This window comes from Vipera berus (assembly GCF_964194415.1).
Source record: "Vipera berus genome assembly, chromosome: 3".
NCBI lineage: Eukaryota > Metazoa > Chordata > Lepidosauria > Squamata > Viperidae > Vipera > Vipera berus.
The window spans coordinates 142,201,813-142,223,379 of NC_138204.1; the positions used below are offsets into that span (position 1 = coordinate 142,201,813).

At 40.1% G+C, this 21,567-nt stretch overlaps 1 protein-coding gene across 1 annotated transcript in view; it reads left to right on the forward strand.

Moving 5' to 3' along the window:
- The window catches only part of PHLPP1 (PH domain and leucine rich repeat protein phosphatase 1), a 163,602-nt gene that overhangs the window by 130,538 nt on the left and 11,497 nt on the right, over positions 1-21,567 (forward strand). Inside the window, exons 8-14 of the mRNA XM_081325932.1 lie at positions 596-656; positions 3,078-3,173; positions 3,897-4,052; positions 7,473-7,673; positions 10,072-10,234; positions 12,329-12,459; positions 16,962-17,066. Coding sequence (XP_081182058.1) covers positions 596-656; positions 3,078-3,173; positions 3,897-4,052; positions 7,473-7,673; positions 10,072-10,234; positions 12,329-12,459; positions 16,962-17,066 — 913 coding nt within the window. The remainder of the gene's footprint in view (positions 1-595; positions 657-3,077; positions 3,174-3,896; positions 4,053-7,472; positions 7,674-10,071; positions 10,235-12,328; positions 12,460-16,961; positions 17,067-21,567) is intronic.

The window sequence follows — 21,567 nt, forward strand, 5'->3', positions numbered from 1 at the left end:
TATTTCAGTGAAATGTCTTCAAAGTCTTATTAAAATGTTCTTTATTTTTTACTAGATTCATATTTGCTGTTTTTAACTGTTCAGTTGTGGTCGACTTACGACTACAATTGAGGCCCATTTTTTTTTTGCTAAGTGAGACATTTGTTAAGTGAATTTTGCCCCATTTTGTGACCTTTCTTGTCAAAGTTGTTCAGTGAATCACCGCAGTTGATGAATTAGTAACACAGTTGTTAAGTGAATCTGGCTTTCCCATTGACTTTGCTTGTCAGAAGGTCGCAAAATTGATCACATGACCCCGGGACACTGCCACTATCATAAGTGTGAGTCAGTTGCCAAGTGTCTGAATTTTGATCATGTGACGATAGGGATGCTGCAATGGACATAAGTGTGAAAAACGGTCATTACTTACTTTTTTCAGTGCTGTTGTAACTTTGAACTAAATGAACTGTTGTACATTGAGGACTACCTGCATTTTGTCCTCCATGCTATGATTTATATATTGTTTCAATAAACCTGGGCAACATGAGGTGTTTTACTTTTAGTAGCTTGAAATTAAATTTATCATTGCAATGCAGTATTTGTCTTTCTCTTCTAGAACTTGTTCACCTCGATGTGTATCCAGTTCCAAATTATCTAACTTATTTGGATGTTTCTAGGTAAGCAAATCTTTACAACGTTGACTGGTTTTGAATGTAGTATTAGTGGAAAACATGAGAAGAAACTGGAGACTTGAAGACTAATAAAGTGATCTTGTTGACTGCATGAGATTGAATGAATGTTTCTGGTGGCCCTGGAATATTGTGTGTAGCTTATTTGATCTGTCATATTTCTTTACTTTGAAGCAGTGATCATCACAAATGTTTCTGTATAAGCTTGAGGAGTGATTTTTAACACAACCTCAACACATTGAATCCCCTTTTCTGCATTACGCTTACTTTGATTTGTTGAGCTGCTAAGGTAAATGCCACAACTTTGAACACAATATCCAGGGCTTTTTTTGTCATAGAACGCTCAGAACGGAGTTCCGGCACCTTTTTTTGGATGGAACCTTGTAGGGTAGGCAAAGCGGGTTGTATGACATGTGTGAGTTCCGGCACCTTTTTCTTTTACAAAAAAAGCACTGACAATATCCATGATACCTCATAAGTAATTAGATTTTCTTCTTACTGTTCAGAGTAGAAAATACATTAATAATGTGGCCCTCAGAGTTAAAGCCCCAAGGTTAAGAAGGAAAGTAGATAGGACAGTGGATAATCTTCTCCACTTAGTCTAGCAAGCTTTCTTTCAGCTGAGGTTTTGGGTATCTCGGTGGGGAGAAGTTGAAGGACCCATTGCCAGATATGAAGGTTTTAGCTCCCTGCTAAAATAGTACAGGGCACAGCAATCTTTTCAGGCCATAGGCATCAAAACAAACAAGCAAAGTAAATGTTTAAAGACACAGGATATTGCCCAGTTTTGCAATTTGTTTAATTTCATATGAAATTGCCAATTTTTCTAAATTGTATTGTATTTAATTCTGAGCTTTTATTGCTTTAGTACAGGGATATTACTGCCCTACTAATCGTTGATGTAGGAGCTTATTGGGTGAAAGAAGAATCTCGGTTCCCCATCTCCCATGTCTGATGATGTTGACTAAGATTGTCCTTTCTTAGCGTCCATTTGTTCAGCGACTGTTTGAAATTACGATGGCATTGAACAAAGGGACTTATGACCCGTCCTCAAAAGTTCCTGCCTCCTGCATTCACATGAACAAAATTTGGGGATACCTGCATTTGTGACCACCTTTTGGTCCTCTGACTCCTGCCAGCTGCACCCACTGCTTAGCCATGCCTGCCACCACATCTGCTACACTGCAAACCACTACTGCACTGGATGAGGCCTTCTTTGAACTGCCCTCCTTCACTCTGATGCCAGGGGGGCATCTCCAACATCCCAGCCATGGCCTTCTTTCATGAAAAAGGATCCCGGTTACGAGAGTCCTTCTTTCATGCCATCACGATGGCCTTCTTTCCTGTTCCTATCTTCATGAGTTGAAGACCATACCATATTTGGACAAGGAGTGGTGCAGCCTCAGCAAACAGCCATGGCAGTAGCTACCTCACAAAAGGCCAAGTGGACCTCAGCAGTGGCAGGAAAAAGACAGTGAAGGTCATCTTGGAGCAACGAGGCTGGCAAGAGCAGCAGGCACAGGTGGCAAGGCTATCAAAGGCAGTGGAGTAGGTGGTTAAAAGGACATTGAAGAGGGAAGGTAGGCAGGTGAAGATAGTTAAAGAGGAGGAATTCCTATACCTTACAATGGCTCAGTGTTGGGAGGGACCAAAGCTGGGGTGGATCCTCAGCTAACAGTTGGACAATTTGTTTAATGATGGCAACCAGGACTGCCAGAATTGCTGTTGCTAAACAATGTCATGTGACATCAAGGTTTAGAAATGTCCCAGGATCATTCATATCTCTCTCTCCTCTCTCTCTCTCTCTCTCTCTCTCTCTCTCTCTCTCTCTCTCTCTCTCTCTCTCTCTCTCTCTCTCTCTCTCTCTCTCTCTCTGTGTGTGTGTGTGTGTGTGTGTGTGTGTGTGTACTACTTGCTACTACTTCCTAAACGTCAGTGAATTGTATGCCACAATTTGTTTCCAGAGAGACCAAGTGGGAATAATAGATTTTTTTTAATAGCTGCTGCATGAGAAAATGTGCATGCGTGCACACTGCACACAATGTTTTATCCTTTAGGGTGGCTTTGAAATGTTCCATTTTATATATATCTTCGCTAAAGATGCCTTCTTCGTATAAATTGGCACTAGGGATGATTTTTGTGGATTAACACAAAATATTATGTGGTTAGGTTGGTTAATCCAAAATTTTAAAGGTGTTCCGTATGGTTCGTGGTAATCTGTGTTTGCCATTCTGTAAGCATTCCACATGTAGCTGCAGTCAACCCCAGCTGCCTAAAAGCTGTGTGCTGCAGCTGACAGGACATCTAATATATCTGTACATTTTAAACCACATGTGCCAATAATAAGTAAACATCCCTTAGCATTATTGTCATCATATATTTTTTTCCATTTGTCTTTCTTTTGTGTAGAAATCACTTGGAGAGCCTTCCAGAATGGGTTTGTGATAGCCGAAAGTTAGAAGTACTGGATCTGGGCCACAATCACATACGTGAACTTCCGTCTAGGTGAGTCCTACTTTTAAAACAACCAGAAAATATCCAGGGAATATTTGCATTTGAGAAATTTCTCTACTGCACAGGTAGCCTTCAACTTACGACTAGTCGTTTAGTCATTTCCTGATGTTATGATGGACCCCTCAGAAGATTCTTACAGTCTGGTTCCAAAGTTTTCATGGTTACTTTGTCCTCCTCCGATCACATTGCCCACACATTGGGTGCTCAGCAATTGGCCCACATTTACAGCTGTTTATAGCATCCCGCAGTAACGTGACCACATTAGCAAAAGTGCCCCTTAAATGACCATGGGATTCACTTAAAGACTGCAGTAGCCACAAAAAAGGTTTTAAAATTGAGCCAGTCACGTGGGTGGCCCTGCTTTACGACTATCATGGTAAGGTTCCATCACAGTCATAAGTCAAGGACTACCGATACGGAAAAGTACATTGGTTCCTCCCATTTATTTTAGTTAATAGATTCATTCTCACACAGTGACTGGTTTGGCTACTTCTAAACCATGGGTAGGCAACCTTGGCTCTTTTATGACTCGTGGACTTCAATTCTCAGAATTCCTGAGTTGAAGTCCACGAGTCATAAAAGAGCCAAGGTTGCCTACCTCTGGTCTACTCCCTTTCTTCCATGCAGAATGTTGTAGAGGTTTTTCTCAGCTTCTCTCAAATAAACTTCCTTTAATTAGAGCTGTAAGTTTTACTGCTATTTGTATGTTTTAAGGTTATTTTGCAATATCAGCTTGCGAAAATTACTTGCTGGACACAATCAGTTGGAAAGGCTACCAGAGAGGATTGAACGAACTCACGTGGAAGTCCTGGATGTGCAACACAACCAACTTGTGGAGCTGCCATCTAATCTGCTGCTAAAAGCTGATAGGTAATCCAAAAATCCACCAAGGGAATAGAACAGTATAGATGTAATTTCCAAGTTGTATAACTTCTACTGTTAATTGAAGTTTATTTTGTTTCCCATTTTAATTAAAAAAACAAACTGAAGTAAATAACAACAGGCAATGCACTCTTAATCTCCCAAATGTTTTTATGGAGAGTGAAATAGCAAAATTTACCATCCCTTAAAGGTGTTTTTTTTAAATAATATCTTCATTAAATTTCAACATCTACATTAAAATACAAAGAACATGAAAAGAAAAAGAATGACAAAGCACATTAAAAGTCCCAAAGAAAATACATCTACCAAATATAACAAAGATGACCTCCAACTTCCTTTTATTACAGAGATATTAACAATGCCTATCTCTAAGTTTAAAGAAGTAATACCAATCTATACAGTACATTAAAATAGTATTAGTTAACTTAGTAAAAGCTAGTATTCCTAAAATGTTCTTCTCTTAATTTAATCTAAAACAATAGCATGTTATCAATGTAAATAGTCTTGTATTTAGAACACTACAACATTTCTGATTTTAAAATGCAATTGTTATTGTTCTCATTAAATATTTCCTACTGAGCTTTCCAAAATGCAAGAGATTTAAGCTGATAGGACCTTCATGGCTCTATAATATAACCTCTGCTATTCTAGCATTATATTATTATTATTATTACATTCTCCATTCTTTCAAGAGAATGATGGGAATCAGTAGTGGAGCTTCTTCAGCAACTACGCCAGGACAAGGCATTTAACTGAACTTGTTTGGTTTAAGACAAGCTAATTTTAAACTATAGTGAAGCTGACTTATCTAAAATTAGCAAAATTAGTGTCAACTAAAATTCAACATCTGGATGATACAGCAGCATGTGATTTTAAAAAGCTGGCAATGAAATCATCCAAACACTTAACGGGAAAATGTAAGCTGATGAGTCCATGCTTCATAGCAATCCATTCTTAGTCATTCATATCACGCTATATTATAAATTAAGATAGTATATCTAATACACTGCAGCTTATGCCAATTGCATTGATTGACTGGGAATATAGTATAGCCTCTGACACCATCGTTGGTGGAAAAGAGGTGCAGAGCAGCAAATGCTTCATTGTTTTTTCTTCCTTTGCTTTGTTCCTGATTCATATTACCTATTGTTTCCCAAGCCACTTTTATTCCGATAGTATATTTAGGTGGGTCACGCTTGCATTTGAAATATTGGAATACCTAAAATTTGGATGGCACCAACTTTGTAGGCCTTCCATAAGACCTGGCTGTTCCCCAGACAGCAGGGCGATTCCATTGTGAGGAGTTGAAATGGAATTGATTGTGGGCTGGGTTCAGTTACGTTACATTTTATTTTGTGTTCTTTTTATCTTGTGAGCCTAGTTGTTGTTCTATTCTTTGTTAGCTGACCAAGATCATAATATATGATTTGGCATCCATATAAATTTATTACAACAAATAATTTTCCCAGTGAGGCTAACTGTATGGGCAGGAGATAAGGGATTAAGGCAGACATGTCAAACACAAGGCCCGGGGGCCTTATCCGGCCCGCGAAGTGGTTTCATGTGGCCCACGAAGCCATCCTGGAAACAGTGAGGGAACGGCCCCCACTGCCTTGGCCCTGGCCCAGAGACCCTCCTTCTGCCAGAGACCCTCAGATCTGTCCCACTCCTGACCAGGCCCCCATAGGCACCCTTGATGCCAACGCTGTAGAGCTGGCCACGCCCACCCAGTAGGCCATACGCACTCTAGCCACGCCCACCCAGTAGGCCATGCCCACCCTGGCCAAACCCAACTGGCCCCCTGAGGGCAACCACAATGCTGATGCGGCCCTCAATGAAATTGAGTTTGACACCCCTGGATTAAGGAAATGAGTTGGATGCTGCTCTATCTCCTCACTACCTTTCCATTTTAAATTGGATCCCAATCCCCTCCTCAGTTCCCTCCAAATAATCCATGGGTTACAAAAGCTATGCCATTTATTTTGTCTAGCAAGGTGTCGACTGGTGAAGATATTTTTCTGTATAGAGCCAAGTGCTTCCTGATTTAAAATAAATAAAATGTCTACTTTCAAAAATACATCACTCTTTTAAAGATTAAACATAAACATTTTCAGATAACCTTCCATGTATGTGTAGAAGCTAATATAAAAATAATATTCAATTCACTATCTTGGGCAATGTTATTATTTCCTGCTTTTAAAACTTTTGGGAGAATTTGTTTTTGCTTAAACAGCTGATTGCGCTAGGCCAGCTGAGAATTTTGGAAGTTAAACAAAGCAAAGCACCACTCAGGTTCTTAGGAACTGAGCAGAACTGGCTCTTTACACATTTTTTTCTCAGTAACGTTGTTTCTGTCTATTAAAACCATATAATTCCTATTTCCTTAGCTTCTTACAACTTTGTTCTTTGTATCTTATGATTTATGTTGATTGCTTTTATTTAGTGTCCTGTTATGAATGATAAGGGACGCGGTGGCTCAGTGGGTTAGGACGCTGAGCTTGTCGATCGGAAGGTCGGCAGTTTGGCGGGTTGAATCCCAAGTGCCGCGTAGCAGAGTGAGCGCCTGTTACTCGTCCCAGCTTCTGCCAACCTAGCAGTTCGAAAGCACGTAAAAATGCAAGTAGAAAAATAGGGACCACTACGGTGGGAAGGTAACAGCGCTCCGTGCGCCTTTGGCGTCTAGTCATGCCGGCCACATGACCACGGAGATGTCCTCGGACAAGCGCTGGCTCTTCGGCTTTGAAACGGAGATGAGCACCGGCCCCTAGAGTCGGAAACGACTAGCACGCATGTGCGGGGGAACCTTTACCTTTACCTTTTACCTATGAATGATATTGATTGATTATTTAGAATCCTATGACTACCACTGAGTGTTGTATCTTATGATTTACGATGATTGTATTTTATGATTATGGTCATGATTTATCACTTGTTGCTTGCATGTATGCTGCGAGTTTACGTACCAGAGACAAATTCCTTGTGTGTCTAATCACATTTGGCCAATCAAGAATTCTATTCTCTGCCCCTGTTTTTGTTTATCAGTCTACTCAAACAGATGAATAATTCATGACAATGTGTATCAATTGGTCACTTAAAAGAAAATGAAAATACTTAACCAGAAAACGCTATTAAAATAGTGGTAAAACAAGCAGAATAGAGTTGCTTTGGCTGGCCTGTTAAAGCAAAGCACAATTCTTACATCCCCAGGATCAGTTGGATCTACAGAGGAGGCCCTTGTCTCATGTTTCCGTCAGTTTATACTCTGTTTTGATAGTAAGGCTACCTCTGATGAAGGTAGCAAAAAGGTTGAGCAATTTTAAACAAAGTTCCAGGAACCGTGCTTCTGAACCATTAAAAAGGCCTTTGAAAATGTGTACCTAAAGTTATCTCTAATAATTGCTTTTGCAGCTTAAGGTACTTGAATGCTTCTGCCAACAAACTGGAAATGTTACCTCCAGCCACCCTTTCAGAGGAGACCCATAGTATTTTACAAGAACTTTATTTGACCAACAATCACCTCACAGATAAAAGTGTCCCCTTGTTAACCGGTCATCCTCACCTGAAGATACTACATATGGCCTACAATCGCTTGCAAAGCTTTCCCGCAAGGTAAGAAAGTGTGGTAGTAGCTGATTCTCTTCTTGGATCAAATATATTTCGGGCTACATATATGGTTATTTAAAGGATGTTACGTATTTCATATTTCACTAAATGGTATCTTCTTTTTAAGTAAATATGGTACGGATCCAGTGCAGTTGGTCTTGCTACCAACTGAGCAGTGTACCAGAGTCTCATTATGCTTTTTCTTCAGTCCATCTTTGGATAATATGCTAAAAAAAACACCAATGGATGTGGTGTATTTCAAGAGGATCAGACTGAATTCCAACATTTGTGTATTAATTATCATAAATAGTGGTAGTTTGGATAGAGAGGCTGCACTCAGTTTACGGTAACTTTGTAGTGTAAAATCAGTATGTATTTAAAAAAGATTTTGTCACTGGAAGTGTGTGTGTGTGTGTAAAACTTGTCTTTGGAAATTTAACATAGGTTTGGGGGTTAATGTGGAGAAATTTGCCTCTCATCTTTCACTCAGGAAGCCCCAATTAGAGAAGGAAATGCAATCTTCCAGATTTAAATTTAAATCACAAGGCATGTCTTCTGTTTAGGGTCAACGAATGTCAGGTTTTGTCTATTGGAAACTTTGTCTCACGGGCTACCTTAGAATCAGCCTATCTGGCATATCTTAAAAATTGAATGGCTTTGGAATCCAATTAGTTTAGAAGACTTAATGATAAGGAAACTAACCAGAGGACCAAGGTTATAATTGTAAAAAAGCTTCATATCACAGGGATGGGAGAACCCTCATGCTCCATCTGTTATAGTGAAGAATTTATCTGCTTAGATTTTTGAAAATATAAGTTGTGTGTCTAGGTTCTGACTAATGAAATCAAATAACGCAGAACTCCGAGGCTTGAAGTTTCTTCAAAGCACATGTTTATGGGATACATAATATCGGCATGGTCAAAAGTGAAACCAACTCAAAATTTTTCCCTGGAGATTCATTGTAACTAAATATAACATTTCCCTCCCCTCTATTATGCTATAAATCATGCTACAGAATAAAAGCAATTGGCAGGCTCTGCAACTCGTCTTTGCTCCTCCTTCCAGCACCTGTGGGACTGACCTTGATTCCCACGGGACCGCTTCGTGTTTAGTCTAGCATACTTTAGTTTTCTTTCTTCCCCCCCCCCCCCCCGGCGCAACTTATGTGGCAACTTAGAACGACAAAGGTGGCTTCAGCCAGACTTGTTTCAGAAGTTGACATTGTATTTTCAGGAGTCTGATATGGAAGACTATTTAGATATATGATCTGCTTATGTAGTTATATATGTTTGCTCTTCCATGTTTTTCTACTTCCACTTCTTAAAACATAAAAACCCGAAACGTAAACAGATCCTATAGCAAAGGTAGCATGATATGAACGTACACATTAAATTAATTGAATTGTTTAATTATAAATATTCATATAAGTGGCCTTTTTTTTCTTTTTTAGTTTTGCAAATAGTAACATTTTAAAATATCATCTATAGGCAGTAGAATAGGTTTGCTCTCTGTTGTTCAAAAGGGCCATATTAGAACTGGTGTGCAGAATTTGCAGGGAAACAGAAGGTGAACGGAATCAGGAGAAAGTAATATTGAAGCGAACAGATTGGAAACATTTACGAGAACACCCTACTCTGCTGGTATCCTGGTTACATTCCTTTACTGAAACCAGTTCTGACTAACTTTCCAACTTCCTTTCAGTTTTATGAATGCTAGAACCTCTGGCTAGAAATCATGAACCTTAAGATCATTATTACTCTCATTTTGGTATGAATGAGTGTAATTTTTCCAAAGAGACATTTATGAAAGAAATAGAGATCAGCAAATGAGGCCCTCCTGATCTGCAGGGCTATTACGATCAAGAATTTTTTTGTTTTCTGCAATGTACATAACAATTGTCATGTAAGTGTGGAAAGGCTCCAGGATACAGGTAGTCCTCAAATTGTGACCACAATTGAGCCTAAAATTTATGTTTCTAAGTGAAACAATTGTTCAGTGAGTTTTCCCCTATTGTATGATTTTTCTTGCCACAGTTGTTAAGTGAATCACTGCACTTGTTAAGTTAGGAACACGGTTGTTAAGTGAACCTGGCTTCCCCATGGATTTTGCTTATCAGAAGGCCACATTGACGATCACAATCGCCCTGGGAAACAGCAACCATCATAAATAGGAGTCAGTTGCCAAGTGTCGTGAGTTTTGATCACGTGACCACAGGGTGCTGCAACGGTCGTAAGTGTGAAAAAGAGGCCTAAAGTCACTTTTTCCAGTGCCATTTAACTTTGAATGATCATTAAATGAACGGTTGTAAGTTGAGAACTACCTGTACTTGGCCTTTAAAGTCATTATTCTAAGAGAATGCTTTGGTTATTATGCCTCAAAACCTTCCTCTTGCCCTTTTGCGCAGTAAAATGGCCAAACTTGAAGAGTTGGAAGAAATTGACGTTAGTGGCAATAAGCTGAAATCCATTCCAACAACTATCATGAATTGCCGCCGCATGCATACTGTGATTGCGCACTCCAATTGCATCGAAGTCTTTCCAGAAGTCATGCAACTTGGCGAGATCAAGGTAGGGGTTTCGTAAGAATTTACGCCTAAAGCTCCTTTTAGTTGCTTAGAAGTAATCCATAGTGAAGGCGGAGCATTTTTATTTATTTATTTTTTACATACCTCCAATTGTGGTAGGATTTCTCCTGGATTTCTCGTGTGTATTTAAACGAAGTTACATTTTGTCCGTGTGCTATAGAAAATCCTGTGTTCTCCGTTCAAAGAGAAAGATGGTTCCTGGAAGAGTTCAGAGCAGTAATAGATATTTGAGATATTGGTAATTGTATCTGGAGCAGTGTGTGTGTGTGTGTGTGTGAGAGAGAGAGAGAGAGAGAGAGAAGGAGAGTGAGACAACAAAGAAACAGTGAAAGTGTAAAGTGAGTTATCTTCTTACATCAACACTTTAGGTAGCAATACAATTATTCTATCTCCCTCAAGATGTCAAGGCAACCTTTTGCTCTAAGTTGGGCATATGAGATTGCACTACTTGTTTTATCCATTACTATAACCAAGTCATACATCTCTGTGGTTGGGGGGTGGAAGGCTTCTGTATATCACATTCTGTGCCTTCCCAAGATTTTTTTTTTTGGGGGGGGGGGAGCTTTGCTAGTTGACAGTGGTATTCATTGTCTTTCCAACTTGCATTCCAAATGCTCTGCTTTTCCAGATTTTTCTGAAAAACAATACCCCGTTACCTTGAACATAGTGCATAAAATTAAAATTCAGTGAAATTCTCTGCTGTGTAAAACAAGTAATTTTAAAACTGTTAATAATTACTGTGATTTGCCCCTGTCTTCTTTCCTTTCCACCTATCATTGGACCAATTCTAGACCAACTGTATATTTTAATATCTTTGGCAGTATTCCAGTTCATTGGCATTCAATATCTGATCTTTTGTGACATCTTAAAATTTTGTTTGGTTTTCAGTGCAGGCTACATTTTGAAATTGATTTTAAATGCACCTTTGAATGCATAACATGGCTCTGTATTAAAGGCTGGTGGTGAATAATAATGGCTCTGTCAGAATTATGACAATCCCCTTTCAGCAATTGGCTTTTAATCTATGTATTTATAAAATTACTTTTAATTAAAACTCACTTAACACTGATGTGCTCCATTAGCTTAAGGATAATAATTACCCTCTTAACGCAGACAGTAGACAAATCACTATTCATTCTGCCACAAACATGGAGGTTATTTAATGAAGCATAAAGTTTAGAAAAGTTACAGAATTAAATTAGGCTCACTCAAGAGTCATTAAATAGTGTGCAACCTTTCCGGATTTCCAGAAAGGAGACAGAGAAGAAAGGGGAAAAATACGGCTGTTAACTAATCACGTACATTAGTTAGAATATCAGTTGCTCCCTGCTTTATTTTTTATTATTTTATGATGGCATGTTAGATTAAAGGAGGGTTACTTCAAAGGAACGTTTATAAATTAAATAATCTTGTGTTGCGTTGAGGCCATTGTAGAATTTTCTTGATTAAGGGTGATAGAGGAGAAGGTTGGCTTAATCCTCTCAAAAGGCAGGAAAGGCCTCTAAGCGCTGCCACTTCAGACTGCAGCTGCATATTTATGGGGCTGCTCCCTCTGCTACATGACAATACATACCCACAGGAAATGAGATATTAAGGCATAAAGCTTATTCTCCATTCTTTTTTTTTATTGAAAAGTTTTACAGTACATTTTTGAATACAAAACCCCTCCCCTCCCCCTCTCCTCTCCCCAAACCTCCCCAACTCTCCCCTCCCCTCCCCTCCCCCCTCCCCGACTTCCTAGAGCTAAATACAGGGTATAAAAATACAAACAAACATAATCTAAAATATGCAAACAACAATAAGATATTAAATTCTATCGCACTTTAACTCTCCATTCTTGATTTATGTAATAATTTCCTCAGTAGTGAAGTTCCCAAGGGGTGGAGCTTTCCATTATCTGTGCCCTCCTCCCCCCACTGGTCTGAAATGGTACAGTCCAGACCTTGTTTTATTACCGTGCATGTTACTTGTGGACAGTTGGCAGTCTGATTTCTTAAGGATAGTCTATGTAACAATTAGGCATCTGTGTTCCGAAGACCCACGGTTTGTTTATGTTCTCTCTCCCCTCGTTCTTCAGTGTGTGGATCTGAGCTGTAACGAGTTGACTGAAGTCACGTTGCCTGAAACCTTGCCTCCGAAGCTGCAGGAACTAGACCTGACTGGAAACCCCAGACTAGTTCTGGATCACAAAACCTTGGAGCTGCTGAAGTAAGGCGCCCTCCACGTTATCACACAATAGGAGAAAGGGTACACGATGCACTTAGGGAGAAACACTTATTATGTAAACATTAGCCGCCCATATTTTTTTTTTTAAAAAAATGATTATATGCTTGTTTTTTCTTTTGGAACTCAGTAAATAACTGGTTTGGTAAATAAGAGCCCAGCGCCCAGTTCTTACATTTTAGTGGTTCCTGTTTGTTCTCGTCCGAGATCTCCTTAAACCACAAAAATGGTTTCTTTTTGCTCCTGACCTTCAGACTTCCATTCTGAAGATGGGTAGCATTCCCACCCCCCATCCCCAATCCTCCACTCACCTTCCACGCAAAGAATCAAGAAACAGGAGCAAAAACCCGTATTTTTTATTTTTAAAAAAAACTTTTTCCACCTCCGGATCATTTTTGGTTCTGTTCATGTCTGTCTTTTTGCCAGGTAAGATGAGAGAGTGACTAGCTCTCAAGGTCATCCAGTGAATTTCCTTGTTGGAGGTTTGAACCAAGGTTTGATCATGTCTCCTTACTCCTGTTTTGCTATGCCGAATGCTCAAGTCCTCAATTGTGTTTCTTGGCTTATAATAAAAGTAGCTGCTGCCCATCCCTGTATCCTGAAGAACTAAAGCAGGGCTGGGCAACCTTGGCTCTTTTCTGACTCGTGGACTTCAACTCCCAGAATTCCTGAGCCAGCCATGCTGAGGGGAAAGGGAGAGGTTTCCAAGCTGAGCCATGCTGGCTCAGGAATTCTGGGAGTTGAAGTCCACGAGTCATAAAAGAGCCAAGGTTGCCTATCCCTGAACTAAAGGAAACAAAATGGCTTTGTCCCTTACAAAGTGATGATATATTTACATATTTATGAGCCTTACTTATATTTCCTTCTGCCCTATGATTCCAGTAGCTCTATTGCAGCATACATTTTTCAGCTAAACCTACCAGTCCTATCAAGAAAATGTCATGTTGCTTGTGTGAGCTGAAGGTTCTTATTTACACAGCACACATTCTTTTTTTTTTTTACACATCATACTTATATGGCGATAAGCCTCTTTTATGAAATATTGAAAGATCTGCTATTTTGAGCAAAAGGACTTTCTCTCATAACTTTCAAATAATGTGATCTGAATTTGCTGACTCATGACTTGGAGGTTTGTCACGGTCAAAGTTCTCTTTTGGTGAACTTTATTTCCACTAGATCTGTACAAGGAAATAATTGTGTGGTTTTTGACTGCATTCTTGAATTGCACAATGGCTTCCTCGTGGCACTATCATATTGCTGTGAAGATTTCTGCTTCCCCGTCTTTCTCTGACTGCTCCAAAAAATCAGTCTTCAGTGGCCATTGTAAATCCCTGGTTCCAAAGGATGAGAATGCCAGCGAGTGTATATCCATCATTTTTCAAAGAGTCTTGTCCGAGATCACTTTCCTCATTCTCTCTAAATCCCTACATTACTTTTAGTCTTTTTGTGAACTTGTATAAACATATCCTGTATGAATTACAGTTATCGCAATATTGTTGCCTAGAACAGAATCTTCCTACTCAGTTTACTAAGCATCTTCAGACACTTCTTCTGTAAACTCCACTCCTTTTGACAAACTTGTTAAAGCCCAACCCTTGGCATACTGGGCTGCCAGCCAACAATTAATTATCCCTTGCTTCCAGTTCAGGGCCCACGCCATTTTTGCATAGGATTGTGCCATTCACGTCATGCCTAAAGAGTCTTATCTTGACATGCAGTGGCTTTTCCTAAGTTCTGCATGACCAAGTTAAAAAGACTCTAGCTCAGACATGTCAAACACAAGGCCCCGGGGGCCAGATCCGGCCCGCGAAGTGGTTTCATGTGGCCCGCGAAGCCATCCTGGAAACAGTGAGGGAATGGCCCCCACTGCCTTGGCCCTGGCCCAGGGACCCTCCTTCTGCCAGAGACCCTCAGATCTGTCCCACTCCTGCCCAGGCCCCCATAGGCACCCTTGATGCGAACGATGTAGAGCTGGCCATGCCCACCCAGTAGGCCATACACACTGTAGCCACGCCCACCCAGTAGGCCACACCCACCCAGTAGGCCACACCCACCCAGCCCCCGGAGGGCAACCGCAATGCTGATGCGGCCCTCAGTGAAATTGAGTTTGATACCCCTGCTCTAGCTAGACAGGCTCAAACCCCTTCTTACTCCTAGTGTTAGAATCGCCAGGGGAGGGAAGGCAAAAACCCATCCTGAGTGGTATCTTTTTCCATTTATTTTGTTAGTCCTTTCCCCGCCACATCACTATGAGAAGAAGAAAAAATAAATAAAATCCAAAGACTCAAAGATATGCAATATCCCTAAGTTAACTAGGTAGCTTACTACCCAAAACTGGAGGAGAAGAGAGGAGAGGAGAAAATTTGTAAGGTCTCTCGTCACAAGAGTTGCCTGTTTTTATGAGAAGTGGACAGGACTGAGAGAAACTCTTAATCTAGAGCGGGAATGAATGATCAACCTTTTTAACTTGAGGTAAAGTTAGGCCTTGACTGACGACCACACAATTTCTGTTGCTAAATGAGGCGGCGTTAAGGTGAATTTCACCCTATTTTGTGACCTTTCGGTGCCACAATTGTTATCCGAATCACGGCAGTTGTTAAAAGTTATTAACACGGTGGTTAAGTTACGTTGGCTTCCTCGGTGACTTTGCTTATCAGGAGGTCGCAAAAGGTGATGATGTGACCCTGAGAAGCAGCAGCAGCTTATCATTCCCCCCCCCCCCCTAAGTACTGCAAACCTTCACATTTACCATCTAACATGGCCAGCAGTTTGCAGTAGCACTTGTGGAGTGAATGAAGGGCAGAATTTTCAGAGCCTTGAAAGAAGCATAGGGCAGGGGTAGGCAACCTCGTCTCTTTTATGACTCATGGACTTCAACTCCCAGAATTCCTGAGCCAGCTATGCTGGCTCAGGAATTCTGGGAGTTGAAGTCCATGAGTCATAAAAGAGACGAGGTTGCCTACCCCTGATCTAGGGGATTTTTCAGGGGGGCAAAGCAAGTGCCTTAAATACCCCACATCTTCCTCACATTGGGATGTTTTGTAGTTGACCCAATTGAAAAAAGTTGGATCAGAAATGTTTGGCACACTGATGTCATCTGACATGCCCTCTATACCTAGGGGGTAGGGCATAAGAACAAAGTACGACTTCCTGTCTTAAAAAGGTTAGCTGTGCTTGAGCTAAAATGACATGATACATAGGAAAGAATGGAGCGATGAAGGGCAATGTGCATAAGGAAACCCTTTGTCTTTAATCTCCCCTTCTTCTCACTATTCCATGCTGATGGAATTGACTTCTTAGGCAAGTTGATGGTGACCCCGCTTACTTTCTTTCCGTTGCCAGTGGCCACCCTGGAGGGGTGACAGGGATGCATTATAGAACATAGAAAAAAAGGCTCTCGGTTTCTTTAAAGTGTCAGAATTTCAGCCGAATCGGGCTAAGTTATATTAAGACAAACTGTCTTTAGATATAGACACAAACCGTAACGTCTTCCCTTGCCCTTGCCCTGGATGTTTGCGGTGAATGCTTCATTAACTTTTGCCATGTCCCTTGCTCACGTTGCTGCGTAGCTGAGTTATTTGCCTTCTTTGGAAAGCTGTTCCTGTGAGTCCTGAACCAAGAATTATTTATGAAACTGTTTGTATTGAACCATATCTCAGGACCAGCAGCAGCGGCATCCAAATCTGCAATACTCATGTATTTATTATATAAAGCAGGTTAAATCACATATTTTGTTTTAATCTCCTTTTTAAAAAAAATAAATACAGTTTTTAAAAATAAGCATTGATTCATTCAGCCTAGTGCACTCTGTGTTAAACGCTAGCATTTAAGCAGTTCCAGGAGCTTTTTTGTGGGGTGGCAGCTAAAATTCAGAAAAAGTATGTGGGTGGAGTTTGTCACCAGAGTTCTGGATTGCAGGATAAAATGGAAAGTTGCTCATGGGCAAAGAGAAAGTTGTGTAAGTGGGGCCAATGTAAGCAGAGTATATGGGTGTGAATTTATGATTATACACACACAAACATAAAGACACACACACACAGAAAGAGAGAGAGATGACTTTGGATGAATACCAATTAAATACTTTTACTGAAAAATAAATCCCAAAAATGGTGAAATGCAGGAATTAAAAAACGCAATTATGCCAGAATGTGTGGGAGGAAAAACCATTTTCATCTGTGCATAGCTGTTTATTTTTTGTAATACCCTATTCAGGCAACTAATTAACTTACCTTATTATTAACATTTCTAATTTCCTTTTTTAATGTCATATTTGACAACACTTTTTTTTTTAGAAAAGCAGAGTAAAGAATATAGTACTGTAACTATTAAATGGTCGTTTTTCTTGCGTATTCAGGGACTCATCACCACTATCTTAAATACATTCTTGCATTTCACATACAAACACAACACAAGATTAACAAAAGATATGGAACTGCTTCCTTTTCTTTTGAAGCACGATACTTGAGCATTCTTGTTTCTCTTTGCAGTAATATTCGTTGTTTCAAGATTGACCAGCCTTCTGCTGGAGACGCCTCTGGAGCCCCAGCCGTGTGGAGCCATGGTTACACTGAAGCATCTGGAGTAAAGAACAAGTAAGCTATTCAGAATCACTTGCAAGGCATTTAGCTTGACTTTCCCCTTATCAGTGTATTCACACATGTGGGAGGGCGCACTTCTGTCGGATGTAGCTTAACCATGGCATGGGCTGGGCTACTGAACAACCAGATCTGGAGGGATGATAAATGTAACAGCATTTTTGGGAGGCAGCAGGCAGCGGTGTAAAAACTCAGGGATGCAAAATAAACAAGCATACCTATTAAAATATCTAAAAAAAATTTTAAAAATAGATTTAATCTTAACATGCTCACTAGTTGTGTGTGCACATGTGTATAAATGGGAAGGTGGGGGGGAGCCATTTGGTGGTGTCCTAAAGGCCATGTTGCCACCTCTTCTCTGCTCTTTGTGTAAAGCACTCTCTATGCTTTTAGAGTAGGCCATACACATTTTTCAGAATGAAATGATGGACTGGACAAGGCCAAGTCTAAAAGTGGATTGATCTTATATGTGTGTGTGTGTACATATATATATACATATATATACATATATATACATATATATACATATATATATATATATATATACATATACATATATATATATATATACACACACACACACACACACACACACACACACACACACACACACATATATATATAAGAAGGGCGGGATATAAATGTAATAAAAATTATATATATATATATATATATATATATATATATATATATATATATATATATTCAGTTAAGCTTAATATTGACATGGCTTTCCCTGTATTTATTCATTTTTGCCCTCCTGCCCTGCACAAAAAAAAAAAGTAAAAAGAAAGTTCCATAGCCACATTTTGAAGGTGCCGAAGTGTCAGCTTGTGCATTCCTGTTAGAGGGAGGACCGATTAAGCTGCTTTTGAAGTTCCTTACAACTTGGCACAGCTACCATTCCTCACATTCTTTTCTAGGGAGCTATTTTTAACCCAGGTGGCAAAACGGAGACATCCCAGGCCTACTAACACCAGTGTCATTACTTCAAGGATGCCCCCCCCACCTTTCTTTTTTAAAAGCTGCATGGATTATTTAGTCTTACCGATTGTGTTTCCTACACAAGTTAGTATTTCTGACAGCTTTAACAAATATGACTTCCTCAGCATTGCAGTATACTCAGATAAGTCATATCAGGCCATCTCCTCTCCCCCCTCTCCACTAATCCAAATTTAAATATGGCAAGCCTTTGAAGAAAAACGCATTGAATGACTGAGATGATAACAGACTGAGGGGAGCTTACTATCTATCTGTGTACTGGTTATGACCTACAAAGCCCTACATGGCATGGGTCCGGAGTACCTTAGTGAGCACCTGCGGCCGGCATCAACTTCCCTCCACCCAGTACACTCCCACAGAGAGGGCCTCCTCAGGGTGCCGCCGTTCGGAGAATGCCGTCTGGTGACCCCCAGGGGGAGGGTGTTCTCTGTGGGTGCGCCTGACCTGTGGAACCGTTTACCGGTTGAGCTCCGGATGGCTCCCGACCTTCGCTCCTTCCGACGTGACCTAAAAACCTATTTGTTTGAACAATCCGGCCTGGTCTGATGGGTTTTGTTTTAATTATTGTTTTAATGTAATTTATTTTCTGCATTTGGGCACTAGGGTTTAATTTGTTTTTCATTTCTTTATTTTGGGTATTTATGGTATTTATGTCCCTGTTCACCGCCCTGAGTCCTTCGGGAGAAGGGCGGTATACAAATCAAATCAAATAAATAAATAAATACATTAAAGGAACTTGTGGAAGAAACTTCTCTGAGTGCGGAGAGGTGAATTCTTGCATGTGCCTGTGTTCACATGAATAAGGAGAGTGTGTCGGGTATGAATACGGTACTTTTGAATAGGTGCTGTGAAATTGAACTCACCGATTTACAAAAGTGAACCGGTTCACTTGAAGCTATTCCTCATTTTCAGATTACAGTGGAATTCTTGAGTTGCAATTCGCTAGATATTGCTTGGGGGGGGGGAAGCCTAAAATGCAAATGGTATATATCTTTTCTATATATAATGCTCTGTTTGGGGATTGGTTCCCAAGGATACATTTGTATTGCTTTCCTATAGTATGGAAATGTGGAGTCCTTGATGCTCTCCAAGCTTGATTATTTTCTTGCGGGCCTTTTGTTACCAGACTAAGTAACCTCTTTAGTGTTAGAAGGGAGTGGGATTTGCTCTCTCTCTCTCTCTAACAATAGCTTTTGCTATCAGTGTTGGTGGGGATGTTGTTCTTGGTAGTTCCTTGATCAGGAATCAAGGCTCGTATTCCAATTAATACTTGATTTTTTTTATCTGAGTTGGTAATAATAATAGTAAAGTTGGAAGGGACCTTGGAGGTCATCTAATCCAACCCCTGCTGAGACAGGAAACCTGGCCTGTACCATTTTAGTCAAATGGCTGTCCAATCTCTTCTTAAAAACTTCCAGTATCGGAGCATTCACAGCTTCTGGAAGCAGGTTGTTCCACTGATTAATTGTTCTAACTGTCAGGAAGTTTCTCCTTAGTTCCACGTTGCTTCTCTCTTTGGTCAGTTTCCATCTGTTGCTTCTTGTCCTGCCTTCAGGTGCTTTGGAGAATAGCTTGACTCCCTCTTCTTTGTGGCAGCCCCTGAGATATTGGAACACTGCTATCGTGTCACCCCTCACCCTTCTCTTTATTAGACTAGACATTCCCAATTCCAGCAACCGTTCCGTATATGTTTTAGCCTCCTATCCCCTGATCATCTTTGTTGCTCTTCTCTGTACTCTTTCTAGAGTCTCAACATCTTTTTTACGTCGTGGTGACCAAAACTGGATGCAGTATTCCAAGTATGGCCTTACCAAGGCGTTGTAAAGTGGTATTAACACTTCACGTGATCTTGATTCTTTGTTGCTTTGATTATATTATTGTTTACTGCTTGATTCTTTGGTGTTAATCCCCACTTATCTGGGTGCTGATTACTGATAAAAGGTGTTGGATTTAGCTCGGTCTACGATGCTCCCAGTTTCCCAATTGAAACTATGGTTTGAGTCTGCCCGTGTGTTGTAAAATTAAAGTAACGTATATTTGATAAGGTTCTTTGTGTCCCAAAATAGGTTCATACATGAGAAAACACATCTTATGGAGTTGCTGTTGCTGAGATGCTAGATTTTGTTGAGAATGATATTGGATATGGGTTGAAGAAAGTGTCTTGATTTAATTGAGTCTTTGAAGCACGTATCTCTCTCAATCCAAAAAACCTAGTTAAGAGGCCAATGATACAAGCAGGATATGGGTGCACTAGTAGTTCATTCCCAGTCGTGATTTCTGGGTATTGGCACTGAAACCATGCCATCTCCATTACTGAAGAACACCTTGAATCTTCATGGCAATGAAAATGAAATATTGACAGTCTTTAACGTACACATATTCCTCTCTTCATTTTATCCTTGTAAATAAATACCTGGGTCTCAGTAGAGGCTGTGTGACATCCGTTGCCTTGGTAGCAAGTTATTCTTGCTTAATGAAATTAACATGTCGCATTAAGTAAGAATGTGGTTTGCTGGTTTTTTGGATTAGCTATTTTAGCCATTGAGATCTGTAAGCAAGGTTTGTGGATTATCTTACGTGAACCTGGCCACTTGTCCGTTATTCCATACATAATGATTAAGTTGAAACAGTGAAATGTGTGAATCAAGCCTATCTGCAGAGTGCTGCAGTCCAGGCACATGAGATTCCCTGCTGATTGAAATATTTTCAGTCTTCGGATCAAAACCTTGAGCTGTTTTCCTGGGGGTTCCTCATTTGTTATATCCCCTTTTCTTTAAGAATCTCTCTTGATTGTTTCATCATTATCTTAATGGCTCTGCTTATCCTCCAGAGAACTATTGTGAGACATTTTTTTTCCTCTGGTACAAAGGAAAGCTAATGACATGAAGCAAACAAACAAACAAACCCAAATGAACAAGGATGAGTTTGAAAATAAAAGCATGTCCATCCAATGATGTTAAGAGTGAATGACTGGGGAAAAAAATCTAGTACAGCCATGTGGCTAAGATAAATGTTCTGTGTTCATTTTTTTTAAAAAAATAATGGAATTCTTTGTCTTTTGTTCCTTACTGCATAATTCTGAGTTTGGTAGTCATCAGGCGTGGTAGTGAATACGTTTGGTCCTTCACCTCTGGCAAGAATAGGCAATAGGCTGAAATTTGCCATTTTTGTTTTCTTTTAAAGCAACAACTCCAAGATTCTGAACTGAATTCTGCCTTTGACAAACACAATTCACGTGGACATCACAGCGTGACTTTGAACTAGTCAATATTTCACTACCCCAAGATGTGAGAATGCTGCCTTGAATGCCTTAAGGCAGGCATGTCAAACTCATGACGTCGCACGACGTGTCAGAACTTTTTTCCCATTGCCGGTAATGGGGTGGGTGTGGTTTTGGCGTGGCGCATCCGGCCCGCGGGCCGGCAGTTTGACATGTCTGCTTTAAGGAAAGGCAAAGAGACAAATATAATAATAATCAGGAATACAATTTAAAGAG